Below are 20,989 nucleotides of genomic sequence, written 5' to 3' on the forward strand. Positions count from 1 at the left end.
CCTGATCCTAGTCCCAGCAGATTTTCTGTCACGGCCGCAGTTCTGGTTGAAAGACAACTTTGCCACCTGTCGTGAAACCAAACAGTGACATTATAGCAATATAAGCTGAATCGTCTGTTGTTAAAGATTAAGGTAACAATGGTAAAATACACTTTGAATGTTCAAATACTGAAGGAAATAAAGGGAAGGGCAGTCAGTCGTAAGAAGTATCATGGGATTAGATACCGATTGATGGGGATACGTGACTTTGAAAACGAAACTAAAGAATGAAGGATCCTTGTAGTTTAATTTAGTGTGATAATTACTGAAGATATTACAGGTCCAGACTCAGAAAGCTGTTACTTTCCTGTGAGAACCCTCGACGAAGCAATTAAGGATTTTCTGTGCCACTGGTGCCGTCAGGTTAGGAGAGCTCGTCACATCGCCAAGAAGGCCTTTTTCTGAATGCAACAAAAGACACTGCCGACTGCCTTGACATGTTGCAAATCTTTCTCCTATACCAGCTTTCGTTGGGCCTGCAGCACTTACGTCTGCTGTGTAAGCTGTTAAATACCTAAACATCACACTTGGGCTATTTTCTGGAGATGTAATGAAATGCACTGGCGCCATCATTACAAAACCTACCTTTAGTGTGCGTCGACAGTTTAGGTCGGCATGTATATCCACCAGTAATTACTTAATGCTTCCTCCAATACCAATGACTTTTCCCAAGACCATTTTTAAGTAGTGTTTCGTCGTTCTTACCAAACTATTCCACTATCCTTCCCTCCAAGCTCCTGATATTGCAAAGAATCTCAGTGTGACAGATTGGTCTCTTTGTCTTCTCAAAAATGGGAGAGATATCCTCAGCTCTATATTCGGTGCATAAAACTTCGTTTAGGTGTCAGAACACCAAATATTTGGCAGCCTTCTTCTGGCAGCATATCTGTGGAATCCCGTATCAACCCTGTCTTTGTTCATATTTGTTGCTGCTATCTCAAGGTCAAGAGCTACTTTTGCACGAGGGTTTCCCAGAAAATAAAACACCGCATTTTTTTTCCTCACTTGAAAACAATACTACGAATGCGAAACGTTACTTATGTATCATTTGAAACCTCCTGAATGAGCGCGCCAGGATTCCGTCACTTCCGGCAGGTAGCATAGCTGCAGGACAGTTTCAAAGTGGCGTCTACAGGTAGTGTACGTTACAAGCAAAGTACCGTCACTGAATTTCTCACTGCAGAGAAAGAAACTATGAAGAATATTCACAAACGGTTGTGCAAAGTCTAGAGCACCTGCTGTCGACAGAAGTACAGTTAGTCGCTGGACACGGAGGGTGAGGCCATCAGAAGGCGGTTCGGCGGAGTTCCACGATTTGCAGCGGACGGGTAGATATACACGGCTGTCACATCTGACACACTTGACGTAGTCCCTCTCACTTCCAGTTGTTTGGATCATTAAAGGATTCCATTTGTGGAACACATTTTGGGGGCGATGAAGAGGTGATTCACACAGTGAAGCACTGGATCTGCCATCAGGACATGGATTGGTGCAGACAAAGCACACACGCCCTTGTTTAGCGCTGGAGGAAGCCATAGAACGGGATAGAGATCACGTGCAAAAATTGGGTGTGTAGATAAAACACCATTCTTTCGTGTATCTAATTCTCATTATGTTCAATAAAGAATTGTTGAAGAAAAAAATGCGAAGCATTAGTTTCTGGGCAAGCCTCGTAGAACAATAATACTTCTGTGACAGCTTTCCGGCCTTGGTAAAGAATGGATCATTGAACCTACATCTTTCACATAAATCTGTTTGAAATGAAAACAATAAAATCCAGCTGTGAACATTCATGACAATTTGCAATGGGTACATGCTTTTTCAACTTGTTGTCTTCACATTGAAATCCATAATCCACTACCTCACAGCGCTACGTAGTTCCTAGTTTGTGAAAGATTTTCGCTTCATAAATCAATAGTCACTAAGCTTGGACGACAGTCGTCTCAGAAGACTGGACGCGGCTTTAATGGCGTCAACTCCGCATTGTGGACGTATCCTCCAGGCCACTTAAGGAGGTCACGTAAGAATATGATGTGGCGTGCAATTTTTGAGTTTGCGAGGTAGCATACGATATTATCCAGAAATGGTTTCATTCAGGACCTAGAGTATGCGGAGCAGTCTTCCTGACTGTAACAATGGATTGTAAATTTGCCATTAGGTAGTTCTGCGTCGCATATTATCGATGCCACTATGTGCAATGTTTTCCAGAAAGCACGGTAATCTCGCAAGACCAGTAACTGCCAAAATTTTGTAGTATGCATTTACTGTGTCTGCATGGGATATGCCAGAGGTTTCGTGCTTTAGTCCAAATGTTAGGCGCTTCACAGAGCCACTAAGTCACATATGACAGTAACACGGAACGCTGCACATCTGTACGTTGACATCCCACGCGCAACAGCATCTGTTGGACTAGTCTCAGTGTGAGGCTGTTACACTGAGGAATCGCACTCTTATGAATTTAATTTAAGAACTTACGTTCAAAGAAGTTAATCCCAGCTGCTAGGAGCGTATGGGACAACGGGACGTTGCCTGAAAATTATCCACCGTGAATCAGCAGGAGACGAAGAACCCCTCGCCGTGCGGAGTGGCCGCGCGGTCGGAGATGCCACGTCACTGACTGGGCGACCCCTCCCGTCGGAGGTTCGAGTCCTCCCTCGGGCATGTGTGTGCGTGTTGTTCTTAGCGTAAGTTAGTTTATGTTAGTTTAAGTAGTGTGTAAGTCTAGGAACCGATGACCTTAGCAGTTCGGTCCCTTAGGAATTGATGCAGACACACAAACTTAACAAGAAATCACTGAACAATTGAATGTGATGCAGGAAGCCATTTCTTTTAGGTTGAAAGCTATGGTAAAGCCACAGAAAGTGGGAAAATGGGTTCCGCATGACCCGACTGAAAGACAGGATGAAAATCGAAAGATCACTTGTGAAATTCTGCTCGCCAGGGACAAAACAAAGTCGTTTCTGCATCGAATAATAGATATATTTTGGGAATCGGAAGCGTCGTAAATGATGGATGAATCCAAGCAAACCATTGACATCCACTGGAAAACCAAATCGCTTTGGAAAGCAGACAATGTTCTGTGTTTGGTGGAATGAGAAAGGTGTCACATGTTATGAGTTGCTAAAACCTAGTGACTGTTAACACTGATCGCTATCAACAGCAAATGATCGATTTAAATCGAGCATTACGTGAAAAACTATCGGAATATGGGAAAAGGCAACACAGTCATATTGCTCCATGATAAAGGTCCATCACACACATCAAAACGGGCCAGGTAAGCGATCAAGGCGTTCAGGTGTGAAATACTATGGTTTGCGGCTTATTCTTCAGACTTGGCTCCGTCAGACTCTAGCTTACGTATTGTGTAAGTTTAGGGCCCGATGACCTCAGTAATTTGGTCCCTTAGCAATTCACACATATTTGAACATATTTGAGGAACTACTAACGACGATCCAGTTGGAAATAAAACCCTCTCTCAGCAGCCCTTAAACTGATCAGGATGGTTGTCCGGCAATTATATTTGCTGATAGTCGTACTGATAATGTACCAGGTCGAATAATATTTCTAATTGGTTCAATTAGTACTATAAATGATATTAGGGCAGGAAGCACTGACATCGAGTCACTTCTAAATCAGAAGATGACTGATTACACTTGATACCAATCATGATCCATATATTGTGAAAAGTATTCAAAGATAAGCCAGAGTGAAATGAAATCTGGAAGAATAATGCCCAAACTGATAGAATGAAAGACACCTCTGATAGTTCTAAATGTACAATCAGGTCCCGTGCCCTGAAAGGACATCGCTCAAATGACCAGTGAGAGACAATCTCCTCCTAAAGGATGAGGCATATCTAAGAGGAAGAGAGCTCTCATAACTCAAAGAAGACAAGGAAAAGCGCTGTTAAAATTTCTTCAAATGACTGATGTAACTATTGCCAAACAGCCAGTGCAACTGATCGTTCTCGGGACTGCCTAGTGTTGGGACGATGCCAAGAGTACATTGTGTAATTTATCTCTGAATTGTATTATCTTTAGAATAAGAACTTATTATCTAAATTGAAGGTGGAAGGAGAGAAAGGAAAGGTAGGGGAAGAAATTATTGCCAGGGCCTTATGTCTACTTTGGGCTTTATGTGAAATCAGGGGAGACCAGTGAAAATGAGTGCCAGACCAAGACTAAAACCTAAAATCTCCTGTTTATTAAGCAAAGGCGTTAAGCACTGTGCCATCCGGACGCAGTGTTTATCACATCTGCGCCGACTGTGTAGGCACGCTTGCCGGCCAACCCAAATTCCCACCGAGCACCATCTGTCCGCAGTCCCCATTCATGTTCTCCTTGCTTGCTACTTCGAGATTCCCGCTGGAGGTCGAACATAATTGGGCATCTGCAATGAAGATGATGCTTTCATGGCCCAATGAGGTGAATCAATTATATGAATGTATGGTCTTCCGGACATGTGCCAGCAGAAATCATATTCGGCAGTCAGTGCAACTTCGTACTTGTACACACCATTGACGGGTGTGTGTAAATGATACGAGCTGCAATTATCTGTGAGAGGTAGAACAGCGAGTAGTGTGCATTAGTGCTGCTTATGTTTCGCGTTGTTGTCGGACTTGACAGGGTATATAAGTGACCACATATGTTGAGTCATCACTGTGAACGACAAGAAAATACCGCGTAGTCGCGTGAGATAGCGTTACGAAAATCTGTGACAGATGTCGAAAGCTGTCTTATTGTGGGCCAGCATATGACCGGCTACTCAAATCGTGCAGTATCGAGACATTTGAAGAGTTTGGGCTTGACAGTAGCCCAATGGAGAACTGTGTGGGATCGTGAGGGCAAGCAAAGACGTCATCGAGGGAATTGTTGACCACCTCTGACCATCACTGGGGATAGTCACCATACTGCACACCAAGCACTTTGTAACCTCTTCATATCCGCGTTTTCTATCTAAGGAAAGGTAATGGACTGCCTGTAACATCCTGGTCAGAGACTAGCAACAACTGCTATCCCATGCCTAGGTTTCCACTACCAAAAACTTCTGCATCTGCAATTGTTCCGCGAATGTGAAGCCTGGACTTTCGACAGACGGAGCGAGGAGGACTTCAGAAGCATACTAGAAGTGGAAAAATGGCATTTGTGGACAAGAGAAGTCTTCTAGTATCAAAGATAGGCCTTAATTTGAGGAAGAAATTTCTGAGAATGTACTTTTCGAGCACAGCACTATATGATAGCGACACATGGTTTGTGGGAAAGCTAGAACTGAATAGATTCGAAGTATCAGAGATGTAGTGCTACAGACGAATGTTGAACATCAGGAGGACTGATAAGGCATGGAATAACGAGGATGACTGTGGGAAAGCCGGAACTGAAGAGATTCGAAGTATTAGAGATGTGGTGCTACAGACGAATCTTGAAAATCAGGAGGACTGATAAGGCAAGGAATGACGAGGTTATGTGTAAGATCGGAGAGGAAAGAAACATGTGGAAAACGCTGACAAGGAGAGGGGACAGGATGATAGGACACGTGTTAAGACATCAGGGAAAGTCTTCCATGGTACCACAGAGAGATGCAAAGCCTAAGAACTGTAGAGGCAGAGAGAGACTGGAATACATCTAGAAAGTAGTTGAGGACGTAGGTTGTAAGTGCTACTCTGAGATGAAGAGGTTGGCACAGGAGAGGAATTCGCGGCGGGCCGCATGAAACCAGTCAGAAAACTGTTGACTCAGTAAATAAATAAAGAATAACAAATAAATAAAAGCTTGATTTCTCCTCTCATTATGGTGTGGTGGGGCACCGGATGCGCCTTTACGTGACGGCTGGTAGTGACCGAAGAACCTTTGACTGGCAAATGTGTGTCACGGACATCCAGCTTCCTAATGTGTCACCTCTCAGGGTGTCCATTTCCAGCAGATCTGTCACTAATAGATGTGTGGAAGCAACGCAGACGTAAACTCTGTCTCGGTGGTAAGACGCAATGACAATGGTACTGGTCAGCTTGCCTCAGGAACCCAAACAGTGCGTACATCCAGCCAGAGCGTCTGCCTCTTCATACTGGTCATACTGGTAAGTGGTCAAACTCTGCCAAGTTGTATGTAAATTTGACTCCATTTCGTGATCACTCTCACCCCATGAAGTTTCCTTATTAGCGCATCCTTTTAATTATCAGGCAGTACATTTCTACACCAAATCACTTCTTTCAAATTGTGGTGAGCTACATCATTGGCCCTTGGTTTCCACAGCGGCTTCCGCACACGTGTGCGGGTCGTTATTTGCTGATGCAAACGCCCTGTCGTGATCGTGCACGCGCTGCCTTCTGAAAGCCTCATCAGGGAAGCGGATTCGCTGCCCGCATTACAAATCGCGGTGGTGGGCTGAAGTGATGTGCGGTTTGTGGACAGCCATTTAGTTGCTGACGACCGCGCATGACGGTGATCCTGAGCCGCCCGCAAATGGCCTTCCGCGCTGACAGCTACAATAATTATGTCGTCACAGTGTTCTATTCAATCCGGTTTTCGAATCATTTGTCCTAACGAAATCAATAAAGTAATGTAATAAATGTCAGCGCCGGTCAACTGATATTGTTACTTGTCTGTCGTCTGATGACGTTGCAACCAATAACTTCACTGCTTAAACATATGAACATTGCTGTGAATTGACAACTTATGTAAGCAAACGTACAGCGATCTGAGATATTCACTAGGAAATAAAATATATACGTTAGTTTAAAGTCGTTAAACCAGTAAAGAATAGTGACCAGCGCAGAAATATAATATGTGAGGATAATATCTAGCGAAATTTCCCAACTTGCGATTTCAGCACAGTTTAACGAAGAAAATGTTAACACTGCAGCACTGGTCCAAACGGAAAAACTCAAAACTTTCAAATCTAGACTTCAATAAAGATCATTAAATGTCATATCAATTGTTGTAGAAGCTATTTCACCTAGTTTTGTGCGGGAAATTATTATTATTGTTTTATTAATGTTAAGAAGGGAATAATTGTTGCAGAGATCAAATAATAACAAGATATCAGTTGTTGTAGAAGCTATTTCACTGAGTTTCGTTTAATTCTTATTATTATTATTAGAAAAGGTATAATTATTCCAAAGATCAACTAATAACAACATTTTGCTGTATTTCTGTTATCTTCGGCAAGCCTCACTTTTCAGGGTCTACTCCTTGCGTACACTGCTCCATTAATTCATTGATGTTGTCCTTCCAAGGACACCGCTGATGTACTTATCAGTGATGGAACAGTTATGAGACAGGTAGAAAAAGTGTATTGGTCAATACATTAGTAAAACATAAAATACAACAAAGCAAGAAAGCAGTGAAATAAAGTAAGTAATGTTCCGCGTTCTGGCCACAGGTGGGCCAGCCAGGTCCGACCGATCGCCAAGCCGTCCTCAATTAAGGAAGAGGAGATTAGTGTTTAACGTCCCGTCGACAACGAGGTCATTAGAGACGGAGCGCAAGCTCGGGTGAGGGAAGGATGGGGAAGGAAATCGGCCGTGCCCTTTTAAAGGAACCATCCCGGCATTTACCTGGAGCGATTTAGGGAAATCATGGAAAACCTAAATCAGGATGGCCGGAGAAGGGATTGAACCGTCGTCCTCCCGAATGCGAGTCCAGTGTGCTAACCAGCCTCAAGTAAAGGATAGGTGTATGGTCAGCGCACCACTGTCCCAGACATCGTGGGGTTTCTTGACCTTGAAACCGTTACTTTTCAACACTTTGTGTAGCTCCCCGCTTGGGCTCTTGTAGCTGAGTGCACGCTGCAGCAGCCCTCCCCCCAAGGAAAGATCCCTGGCAGTACGGGGTATGGAACCCTGGTCCTCCGCATGGCAGTTATGCAGGTTAAACATTCCGCTACGGAGGCGGGCAGAAAAGTTATTGGCAGTATGAATTATTTTTATTGGGACAAGAGAACATCTTTAACAGCAACAAGAACGGACATACTAATGGTTGAATTTGTCTTATGCTTTGCACGACATGTAATTTTAAATGCTGACGTCAAAAGAAGGCTAATAGCAGTGGGAATTGATCATTTACAAAGGAGCGCAAAAATAAAAAGAATCGAGAAAAGAAACTAATGATGAAGTAAGAAGCAGAATGAAGGCAAACGAAAAAGTAATAGTACTGAAAAAAAAATCACTGCAGTAGTAAAGGCATTTGTTGAGAATTTCATAATCTCGATGGGAAAAGGAAACATATTAATGAAAACAAGCTGGCAGGCCTAAGTGCAAAATTAATATATAAGTAAATAAAACACATAAAAAGTGTTGACCATGAACTTCTTAGCAGAGTTCAGCTTTAAATAAATGCTCTAAATAAACAGCCTACATCCATAAGGAATCTGTAGGAGAACTGGAAACGTAGTCTCGTCAAAGAAGCAATGAGTGCCGTTTTGACACATAAATACAATATCGCCCTTTGTTTCGCCACAACCATCAGGGAAAGAAGTCACTCCTCCCATTTGTCTCTGACGCGTAGGTTTTGTAGCACTTGCGTTCATTTTAACTGAAGACATTGAAATATCTCACTACACATCGGATCAAAAAAGCTGTTATTTTAATTTGTTTATCTCGGAGAGGGACATAAACAATAACCCACCCCATCTCGTGCGTGGGTGGCAGGGGGAAACTTCGAAATCTTCAAAGAACACCCTGTTTTTTTATAGCAGATTACGATTCTACGGCCAAATCTGACGCATTTTCTTCGTTTCACCACAGGTGGCGCTGTAATCGGAGGAATAGAAATGGATACACAAACGTAATTTACAACGTGCTGCTCAGTGCCCCACAAATATACAATGGCACGTGGGATCCCACCTCAATGCTGCGAGGGAAGGACGGGGCAGGATTTTATAACTTGTAGTTGGAAACTCCATTCTCATCGTTGTATTACTCCGACACGTCAAACAGGCGTCTACTCGACGTGCCACCGTGGTCGTGTAGTGAACTACGACGTATCATAAGAAGCAGTACATTATGACCGGATATCACGCATCGTGCAGACGTAGAGCAGACAGCGGCTCTAAACATTACAATATTACAGCAGTATTTGTTGCCTGCACACCTATCTACCATTTGGAGAACAGACGTGCAAGTGGACGATGAATGTTGCAGCCACAGAAGAAAAAAACTGAAATGATCTTGATTTACGGAGAATGTATGACAAATGTTGATGTTGCTGTTGCCTTGTATGCAGAGCGTTTTCCACAAAGAGCTCGCTGTGGTTCGTTCTTCTAGAAGTTTGTGAACGCCTTCATGTCTGATGGCAGCGTACTGGACGGCAAGGGGAAGCGAGGCAAACGTGTTACAGGAGAAGCTAATGAAATATCTGTACTAGCGGCAGTAGCTGGCAATCACACCGCGATACCGGTATGTCTGTAGGTAGTATTGTCACCGTCTCCACCGTCGTATCATCCATATCGCGTGTCACTGCATCAAGGACTTGATGGCGCCGATTTCCAAAACCGGATAGTGCTTTGCGAATGGACTTGTCAACAACTAGGAACGACCACCACGGTCTTTGCCGAGGTTTTACTTTCCGCTGTGTCTACATTCACAAACCATGGTAGCATTAACCAGCATACCAGGTATTAGTGGAGTGTAGACAATCCTTGTTGGTTCTAGGCGCTTCAGTCCGGAACCGCGCAACTGCTGCGGTCGCAGGTACGAATCCTGCCTCGGGCATGTATGTGTGTGATGTTCTTAGGTTAGTTAGGTTTAAGTAGTTCTAAGTTCTAGGGGTCTGATGACCTTAGGTGTTAGAACCCATAGTGCTCAGAGCCATTTGGATCTTTTTTTGGGACGGCAAGCCAACCATCAATGTCCTTTGTCGGTTAAAGTATGATGTGGCATCATGCAGAAGAGACTCACAGGTCCAGATTTTATCGTTAGCACGTTAAATGGAACAGAAACTACCTGTACTACAGCAGGATGTGGCCTTGGACGTTCGACAACGTATGTGGTTGCAGCATAACGGTTGCCAGCGCAATACGAAATTGAAGCATGGGAGGTATTAGACCGTAATTTCAATGGTCGGTGGATCGTTAGAGGTGGAACTGTTAATTGGCACACTAGGTCATCGGATTTCTTTCTGTGGAAATATTCAAAAGATAAGGTGTATCAGAATGTGCCAACAGGCAGTGCAGACATGGTCGACCTCATCAGAAAAGCCTGTGCTGACATTCCCGCACACATGCTGTCATGTGTACGGTTATTCGAAAAGCGGCTCACTAAGTGTGCTGACATTGGCTGTACTATGTTCGAACACTTACTCTGTCTGGAGAAGTACAGTGGCGTTCGCCTCGAACCACGGCCACAGTGGCGTGTTGAGTAGTTTTCTGTTCGTTATGTTGGAGGAATACAACGTTGCGCCGGCCGGAGTGGCCGCGCGGTTCTAGGCACTACAGTCTGGAACTGCGGGACCGCTACGGTTGCAGGTTCGAATGCTGCCTCGGCCATGTATGTGCGTGATGTCCTTAGATTAGTTAAGTTCTATGGGACTGATGACCTCAGACGTTGAGTCCCATAGTGCTCAGAGCTATTTGAACCATTTGAACAACGTTGCGAATGGGGTTCCCAATTAAAAGTTATGAAATACTGGCCACTCTTAACCTCTCAGCATGAAGGTGAACGAACAAAATAAAAAAAAATTGGATAGAGCGTCTGCCGTGTAAGCAGGAGATCCCGCGTTCGAGTCCCGGTCTGGGCTCACATTTTCACCTGTCCCCGGTGATATATATCAACGCCCGTCAGCAGCTGAAGGTGTTAATATATAATTCTAATTACGGATATGATACGTGAATTGGGGTGGCAACAAAAAGCATTTTTCGTTGCGACAGGATATTCTCATGATATTTAAATCTCCAACTTTCTCCTCACAGTGTGAAAATATTATGTTGGCGCCCACTTACGTAAGGTGGAATGATCATCATAACAAAAGAAGAGAAATAAGAGCTCGCGCAGAATGATTTAATTGTTTGTTGTTCGCATGCACTGTTCGAGGGTGGGACAGTAGATAAATAGTTTGAAGGTGGTTCGGTGAATCCTCTGCCAGGTACTTAATTGTACATTTCAGAGTAATCATGTAGATGTAGACGTTTTTTTGGCGAAGAATCCGAAATACGATAAAAATGAGGTGTTCCAGTTTGCAAATGCGAAGTGGACCACACACACACGCGGGAGGGGCCAGGTGGCCAGTTGTGGCGCAGTCACTTGTCCTCTTCACTAATATTAACGTTTCATCTGGGACAGCTTTCACACCATGCGTTTTTTTTTTTTTGTTTTTTTTTTTTTTGTTTTTTTTTTTTTATTTTAAGGCAAGAGCCTCGGGAAAAAAACCTCAGCGATAGTTAGGTCGGGTGGTAAGAGCAGTAGCGGGTGTCTTGCTGCCTGCGGTAGGTCGTGCTAGGGTAGGCTCTGTTAGTAGTGAGTATCATGCGGTTGTGTTGTTCGGAGGCTGGCGCTGGGTGCCGGTGTAGAGCACTCGTTCAGCGTCAGCAACCTGCTACAGTTAAAACTTCCTGGCAGATTAAAACTGTGTGACCGACCGAGACTCGAACTCGGGACCAATGCCTTTCGCGGGCAAGTGCTCTGCCAACTGAGCTACCGAAGCACGACTCACGCCCGGTACCCACAGTTTTACTTCTGCCAGTATCTGGGTACCGGGCGTGAGTCGTGCTTCGGTAGCTCAGTTGGTAGAGCACTTGACCGCGAAAGGCAAAGGTCCCGAGTTCGAGTCTCGGTCGGGCACACAGTTTTAATCTGCCAGGAAGTTTCATATCAGCGCGCACTCCGCTGCAGAGTGAAAATCTCATTCTGCTACAGTTAAGTTTATTATCGTTTTTGTGTCCACGGTGCATGTGTAACGTGGAGCGTTGCTAGTGATTCGTAGCACTTTGTTCTGTATGATCTGCAGGCGGCGCAGTCGTGTAGGAGCTTCATATCCCCAGACGGGAGCTGCGTACGTCATCAGAGGTATAATCAGTGTCATTTATATGGACCTCAACACCCTCCTATTCAGTGTGCTTTCCCTGTTGAGCATTGAGTAGAGCTGTTTGATCCTCGCGTGCGCTCGGTTGGCAACGTACTCGATGTGGTCCCCCCACGTAAGTTTCCGGTCCAGCCAGACACCTAGGTATCTGACTTTCTCTCGGAAACGTATTGGGCATGCACGTAGTGTTATCGGTCTACAGTGTTGGTGTTTGCGCAGTAGTTTCGGTCTACGTGTGAACAGAGCTGCATCGCACTTGACGACGTTTTCTTGAACACGCCATCGCTCCAACCAAGGCTCAACAGTTCTGAGTGCTGTCTGTATTCGTGAGTTGATGTTTGACGGTTTCCAATCTTGCGCAAGGATGGCGGTGTCGGCCGCGTAGATGGCTAACGTCGTGTTTTGTGTTGCTGGGAAGTCGTTTATGTACAGGTTAAACAAGATGGGCCCTAGGATGCTTCTTCGGGATACTCCAGCTTGGATTCCATGTTGTGTTGATTGTTTATCCTGCACGTTAGTGTTGAAACACCTGTTTGTGAGATATGAGTGTATGAGACGTACGAGTCCGTCCGGGAAACCAGCTTCGCTTAGTTTGCGTATGAGTCCGTTGTGCCAGAGACGGGACTCTCAAGTTCAAGTTGAAACATAAGCACTATATATACCGTCCAGTCACATTACTGCAAACACATGTAAAACGCTTGATAGCTGCGAGACGTGCAGAAAGATTCAGTGGACTGGTAGGTACCAACACGGATTTATAGACATGGCGTGTCAGCTGTTCTAGGTTCAGCAATTGAACAACCATGGCGCAAACAGCCCTTTCAATGTAGTCCCACAGATTCTCGATTGGGTATCAATTCGGATAGTTTAGTGGTCAGGGGATTACGATAAAATCATCTTGCTGCTCTTCGAACTACGCACGTACAGTGCAAGGTGTTTGACTCGTTGCACAGTCCTGGTCGTAGATTCCATCGTATTGAGGGAAAACAAAGTGCATGCTGGGGTGACCATAGCCCTCAGCGATAGATACATACACGTGGCGATCCATTGTACGTTCCAGATCGACGAGGTAACACAGGGAATGGTACGTAAACATTCCCCAGACCATAATGCTCCCTCCTCCAGCCTAGACGCTTCCGGCCATTGTTGCAGTTGTTTTCTGTCAGACGTTTCACCTTGTTCATTCCAGTGGCCAACTGCCATCTGAAAAGTCCACCTGTCGCTGCTTAGAAGTCCAGTTGCTGTTTTTGCATGCAGATTCCAGCCTTCGTTGCCTACGAACAGCAGTCAGCATGAACGCATAAACCAGATTCGCGCGTAGCAAGCAAGAGAATATGAAAAAATCTCTGGAGTGGTTTTTGAAGGTGTTGCAGGTTGCATAAAACCCATAGGTGAGAGCAGTTGAATTACCCTCTATACCTGAATGCTGCGTGGAGAAGAATTAGCAACCTGAAATCAAAACAAACACTGTATAACATGTTAAGGGTGACAATTAGATCTTTACAATATCCCTTCGCAGTGCTACCAGCGCCAACTCACAAGCACGCAACTCCTCTGCGAGGTATCTGCTGCGCTGCTCGTCACGTCTCTTTCCATGCCACTGCTGTGGGATCCCTGGCTTTCGTACTCCTGTTTAAAGCTACCAGTGAACAAGCACTTCACAATGTACGCAGACTTATACTCCCCCGCCGTTACTTCTGTTGCAGATGACGCACTCAAACGCTACCCAGTTGCGGCTGCTGGATGTTCAGCGAGAGGTTTCCGGAAAGTTCACTTGCGAGGTCACCGTCGAGAGTTCAAGGAAGCCCTTCTCTACGAAAAGGGGCCACGCAACTTTGCAGGTCGTCGGTGAGTACCTTCAGCGCAGTAGCTGCAAGCAATTAGTCTTCTGCGAAATGTAACTCTCGCAACTTGTCGCCTGTGTCACCGTCTCACGCAGTTAACTCGAAATTATTAGGCGAACCCTTAACACTAACTGCGACAGTCTTCTTAGAAAGTCATCGCATTAAGTAACATTCCTTTTGCCTGTAAGTCACAAATATTCACTAAACAAGAAAAGACCCAAGATAACGAGAAATACAGTAAGGATATGTTTCGATAAAGAGTGTCTCAAAAATCAAATTACACCAAAATTCGCACTTGTGAATATAAAAGCAACGAAAAAAAACAAAAAGTACGTACTACTGAAAATTACTATCCTGATTGAAACTCAGATAATTATGACACTGTTATTGGCTAAGAAACGCAGCTGATGACGGGCATGTGCCAGGTACCAGTCTGCCAATAAATAATAATGTAAACCACCATGGTGTTTGTGGCACACAGCTTGTGTATGTGTGGTTGCCTAATATTGTCTCTCTAATGGAATTCTCAGGCCTACAAATGTTTAAAAATCCCCGGCTATTGTCAGCCTATATCTAGGAATTTCTATAAAATCAAGTATAATGTTGTGGTTTTATTTTAGCATAGCCAACCAGCTACTTGTATAAGGTTGCTACTAAACTAAATCACAATTTGGATACCGTCAATGAACCAGGACCCCTTTGTTAGACAAATACAGAATTGGCTGACATAGGTGGTGGTGAGAAAAAGGAAACCTACACCCTGACTGGCACTTTCAGAAAAAATCCTGTGAAAGAAGAAATGGAACGCAACAAATTTACTTTGAGCGTTTCCCTATAAACCGAACGAAAGTGTGCATATCATGTCCATTATAATTATCCGGGCTGTTATGCCGTGGTCGGTTGATGAATTCTGTGTCGATTCCCAACGTTTCGTCTCCGACTGCGGGAGACATCTTCGAGGGGGTCCGTAGCTCGATGGAAGGTCCAACACACCCACTGACTCAGTCAGTAGCGAGCCAGTGGGTGTGTTGGACCTTCCATCGAGCTACGGACCACCTTGAAGATGTCTCCCGCAGTCGGAGACGAAACGTTGGGAATCGACACAGAATGAATCAACCGACCACGGCATGACAGCCCGGATAATTATAATGGACATGATATTTCCGGCCGTGAAAGTCTACATTTTAGTGTGCATATTACCTACTGAAATACAGACAGCAGTTTTACTGCACCGATGATCTGCTCGCTGGGGCATTCACGACTGTGCAGATGATGTACGTGGTGTACCTGTAGTTTCTGACTACGCAGTGGATGCAGTATACAACCTTCAAACTCCTAGCTCCAAAATTACTGTTTCCTCACTCGTGAGGAACATAATTTCGGCTCAAGTATGAGCGGTTCAGTCCGGAACCTCGCGGCAGGTACGGTCGCAGGTTCGAATCCTGCCTCGGGCATGGATGTGTGTGTTGTCCTTAGGTTAGTCAGCTAAAAGCAGTTCTAAGTCTAGTGGACTGATGACCTCAGATGTTAAGTCCCATCGTGCTCAGAGCCATTTGAAACATTCGTCTATAAAGAAGCACGTCAGTGTGCATCAGACTCTAACAGACGTAAGGAATCATCACTCAGGTCAACAGAATTGCAACTCTGTTCACAGAGAAACGACTTCACGCGCTCCTTGTGGCGAAATCAATACTTTTCAAAATCTAACCGCCATATTCTTCTTTATCAGTGTCGCTAGAGAAGTCTCTAGGTCCATCTCTCTTCAGCCGATTCCCACAGGGTGGTGTCTCCACGCCATATGCGTGTTCCCTCCCGGACACGAGGCACCTACGCTTGCGCTCAGGTGATGAATCCCAGCATCCATTACAAACACTACAGGGGTCATAATCTACCAGTCAATTCCCCGAAGCTCAAGCTTCTTTAAGATGGCTTTTTGGATGAAACTTCCTGTCAGATTGAAACTGTGTGCCGGACCGAGACTTCGAACTTGGGACCTTTGCCTTTTGCGGGTAAGTGCTCTACCATCTGAGCTGCCCAAGCACGACTCACGCCCCGTCCTCACAGCTTTACTTCTGCCCCCGAAAGGCAAAGGTCCCGAGTTCGAGTCTCGGTGCGGCACACAGTTTTAATCTGCCAGGAACTTTCATATCAGCGCACACTCCGCTGCAGAGTGAAAATCTCATTCTGGTTTCTGGATGTTTCCATTTCTCCTTCTACATCCTTATCACTCTCCGAATCTCTTCTTTTCGGCGGAAAGGATGACCCGGCTCTTTCCGTGAGAAGATTTCCTATAGGTCAGCTCGCCATCATCTCTTATGACTCTGCACACTCGTTTGTACTAAGAAGGATGTCTTTTGCCCTTGTTCCACCCCAAAACTCTACTACCAGGTACGCTATTCTGAAATTGTTTTTCGACCCATCAGAGTGCAACTTCCTGGCCTCTACGGGTTTTCTGTAGCATCGCGCGTTGTAAACCGCCGCCTACTCGGTCTGTGCTCTCTCAGGGCAGTAAATGTCCGTTCCTGAAGGAGAGGACAACTCTCATACCGACCCCTCTTTAAGAGACAGCAGCTTCTAAGGAGCGTGTCGCCCATGTCAGCTTTTCTGTCAGCTCTCAACTCCAATTAATTCCCAGACATGGAATACTACAGAAACTGTTAGAACATGGTGCTAGCCAGCATCAGCCAATGAAATGAATAATAATCTGATAGTGCATCGTAAACAGTGATGTATGTTGTTGTTGTTGTGGTCTTCAGTCATGAAACTGCTTTGATGCAGCTCTCCATGCTACTCTATCCTGTGCAAGCTTTTTCATCTCCCAGTACCTACTGCAACCTACATCCTTCTGAATCTGCTTAGTGTATTCATCTCTTGGTCTCCCTCTACGATTTTTGCCCTCCACGCTGCCCTCCAATACTAAATTGGTGATCCCTTGATGCCTCAGAACATGTCCTACCAACCGATCCCTTCTTCTGGTCAAGTTGTGCCACAAACTTCTCTTCTCCCCAATCCTATCCAATACTTCCTCATTAGTTATGTGATCTACCCATCTAATCTTCAGCATTCTTCTGTAGCACCACATTTCGAAAGCTTCTATTCTCTTCTTGTCCAAACTATTTATCGTCTATGTTTCACTTCCATACATGGCTACACTCCAAACAAATACTTTCAGAAATGACTTCCTGACACTTAAATCTATACTCGATGTTAACAAATTTCTCTTCTTCAGAAACGCTTTCCTTGCCATTGCCAGTCTACATTTTATATCCTATCTACTTCGACCATCATCAGTTATTTTGCTCCCCAAATAGCAAAACTCCTTTATTACTTTAAGTGTCTCATTTCCTAATCTAATTCCCTCAGCATCACCCGACTTAATTAGATTACATTCCATTATCCTTGTTTTGCTTTTGTTGATGTTCATCTTATATCCTCCTTTCAAGACACTGTCCATTCCATTCAACTGCTCTTCCAAGTCCTTTACATCGGGGAGAGGCTACAACCCTGTCTTACTCCCTTCCCAACCACTGCTTCCCTTTCATGTCCCTCGACTCTTATAACTGCCATCTGGTTCCTGTACAAATTGTAAATAGCCTTTCGCTACCTGTATTTTACCCCTGCCACCTTTAGAATTTGAAAGAGAGTATTCCAGTCAACATTGTCAAAAGCTTTCTCTAAGTCTACAAATGCTAGAAACGTAGGTTTGCCTTTCCTTAATCTTTCTTCTAAGATTAGTCGTAAGGTGCGTATTGCCTCACGTGTTCCAGTGTTTCTACGGAATCCAAACTGAACAGTGAGGTAATGTAAATATAAATCGATAAGAATTTACAGAATTACAATAGTTAGCTTATGTAAAGCATTACTCGTTGTCACACCAACATTCCTTTCTATAACTATCTTTCCCTGTGATTTGTCTGCTTTGTGAGTAATTTACGTATCCATCCAGCCAAGATTAGAGGCGTAAGAGCCTCTCTTACATGTAACGAGCTTTATAGATATTACACACACGATCATTACTACATAAACATTACAAGTGGATGACTGTCATGAAGGTGTCCAGAACCAGACACGTTGGGGCATTTATTGTATTCTACCGTCAGACAAACTGCACTACATTAAATGTATTGAACTCTAATATAATATACAACTTCATAGCCATACTATTTTCAGAGGCTTCCCATCCACAATGTCACTTGAATTTTTACAGCTGCAATATGATCTACACTGATTTCATGTTATTTACAAGCAACATTGTATCAACTTAATGTGGGAACATTATTTTCGGATGGGGTCATAGTTATAGTACTTTAGCAAAGTATTTAACTGAGATAAAGTAGGGTAGGTATGTAGGAAAAGAAACTGTAGGTGCGCTGTGTACAATTTTCTTCGCTAGAAGAGGTTCAAACCTTTTGTTTCTCGGTTCTTCTTTTTTGAGTCGACAGCCATCTGATTATTTTGATGCGGCCTGTCAAGAGACCTCTTCATTGCCCATATGTTCATCTCAACGCTGAACTCCCTAAATTATTTGTTGCATATTTCCTACTTCTGTCTTCCCTATAATTTCACTCTGGAAGTTTGTCCTAAGCGTTGTTTCTGTTCTGTAAACTTGTCCGTGCTGGTCTCCTTCACTAATATAACAGCTTAAACACATCTATATCGTTTTTACGTTTCTTCCACGATTCCGTACTTTCTTAGAAATATCTTACTGAAACTGGAATCTGTGTTTGACATCGACAGATTTCTTTTTGCGATTAATGACCTCTTCGCCTGTGCTACTTTGCCTCCTATACCCACATTACTTCATCTGTCATCCGTTATTTTCCTTCCAAAGGAGCAAAATGCTTTCACTCCGTCTCGGACGTTTTCCTCGAGTTTGATGTAGCGTTTGTCCGCCATCTCAGTTTTGTTGCTCATTAATACTTTCGTCTATATTTGGCCATCCATAGTCAGTGCTGAGTGAAAATTGGATGGCTAAGTAGATTATCCATTATATTCAGGAGTTATTGCAGTTCTTCTTAGATTCACTGAGAATATTTCTGTCTGCAATGGTTATTACCGACAACATCCGTGCAAAGCGAATTTGAATCGCTCTTCCGTCATTGCTTCTGCAACGGACTTACTGAACAGTACAGTAGAAAGCTATTACTGCACACTTTTAAACCCCTACACTCCTCTCTTGGTCTTCCAGTCTCATTACATCTTTTTGGCCCTAGCACATTTTCTATAATACCATTGTTTACCTTCGGTAATTTCAGAGCTCCTTCTACGTCTACGTCTACAGATCCTTTAACATATCTCTCTTTTCAGCACGTCGTGCTTTAATTGCCTAGCGTAACGGCAGAACTGCTGTTCATCGATAACATCTATATTAAATCTTGCATTACTTTTTTATCATATCCTCGACTTGATTATTATAATTTCCTTTTGGTCTTACTTTCGAAACTTCTTTTGTGTTTATAAAGAAGTCTTCCTGTATCTCTTTTCCAGCTGTTAACCACATGAAAACACTCAGTCAAATACCGTAGTCTGGAAAACTTGAAAACAAGGTGCGTAAAGCAACGTAAGATCTTAACTACTGGGTGCGAATGAATCAGAGTTGGGGGGGCCATGTTGCTGGAGGTCTCCAAGCCGAACATAAAAAGTTGGACGTGACAGGGCGTGAGGTCAGCTTGTCTGCAGCGCGAAATGGTGGCGGCACCGCAACACGATACACTTGAAGGAACGGGAAAAGTTGTAGTATGTGTCAGTCAGCAAGTAGTTACGGTGCACTATGGTGGTTTTCTTACTGTAACGTGGGCCAGAGACAACGTTTGGATGTCCTCACACGGAAGGAATCATCGGCCAAGAAGAACGAAGTGTGAGGAGAGTGAGCCGTGCATTGTTCGCCGTCCCACCATTCGGTATTTTACACTCAGTTTTAACATATTTCCATCTCACCATGTTGATTTAAATTACTGGCGTTACTGAGGTGCTGTTTTGCCTGACTGTCATCGGCGCTAGTAGCGCGTATTGGGCCCTGGCGGCAGTTGCAGCGCGTCTGGAGCGCAGGCCGGGCCAGCCAGTCGCCGGCTTGCAGCAGCAGTGAGCCCAGCGTGGACGTCGCCCGCCCGACCGTTGCCGCCAAGCATCACTTAAACCGGCCCTGACTTTTGGTGCATTGTTGGTCGGTCGGTTGGTCCGAGGACATCACCGTAACCGTTCGCGATGGGCCCAATAGCTTAGCGCTGGACTGACGAGACGTGTGGTAGCGCCTTCCTCTCGGATGAGAGGGGATACAGTCTGCATAGTGGTTCTGGACGTACCCCCAATACTGCAGTAGGTGAGAACATGTAATCCTTTCAGGAACGTTGTCGAAATCGATCGTTTAGGTGGCCCAGGTGTCATGGTGTGCGGATACATAACGTTGCATGGACCTAATGACCTCCCAACCGTCGAACAAGGCACATCGGCCCTTAAACGTTTCTGCGACACTGTGCATTTTTTCAAGGGATGGTTAGGATCAGACTTCATTTTATGGTTGGCAATGCGTGACCACATCGAACAGCGCCAGTAGAGGGGCTGTTGGAGCGACAGCATATTCGGCAGTAGACCGGTCTGCCCGCTCCCCTGACGTAAGTCTCAACGAGGACGTGTGGGATGCGTTGGCAAGACGTACTGAGGAACATCGACGTACACTAAAGTGTAATTCCTGATCGCCTGATTGCATATTTCTTTCAGTTACATTCTGTACTACAATGTAGCAGTTCTTTCTATGTACGGTCCGAGTGTCATCCAGCTATGTTACTTGGCAGCGACACATCGTGCGAAAGTGACTTTCGTCCTTGAGTATAGCATACCAGAGTATTTGCTCGTTTTATGGAATCCGATCCAGTATATCGTTGATTATTGAAACTTCATCGTATCACACAGACCTTTAAGAAATCGTAGAGTTTCAGACGTACTCTGCGTAAGCTAGTGTATGGAGAAAGAGCCCATTGACAGGTATCTAGATATGAAATGCCTACAGGTAACGTTTGCTACAAATAACAGGGAAGCAATCAAATCTCTGAAAAACAAACTAGCATGTCACTGCTCATAGTAATAATGCAGAGCAAC

At 44.4% G+C, this 20,989-nt stretch overlaps 1 protein-coding gene across 1 annotated transcript in view; it reads left to right on the forward strand.

The window, feature by feature from the left end:
- Positions 1 to 20,989, forward strand: part of LOC126416108 (uncharacterized) — a 367,975-nt gene that overhangs the window by 118,666 nt on the left and 228,320 nt on the right. Inside the window, exon 3 of the mRNA XM_050083618.1 lies at positions 13,757 to 13,898. Coding sequence (XP_049939575.1) covers positions 13,757 to 13,898 — 142 coding nt within the window. The remainder of the gene's footprint in view (positions 1 to 13,756; positions 13,899 to 20,989) is intronic.

This window comes from Schistocerca serialis, chromosome 8 (genome assembly GCF_023864345.2).
Source record: "Schistocerca serialis cubense isolate TAMUIC-IGC-003099 chromosome 8, iqSchSeri2.2, whole genome shotgun sequence".
NCBI lineage: Eukaryota > Metazoa > Arthropoda > Insecta > Orthoptera > Acrididae > Schistocerca > Schistocerca serialis.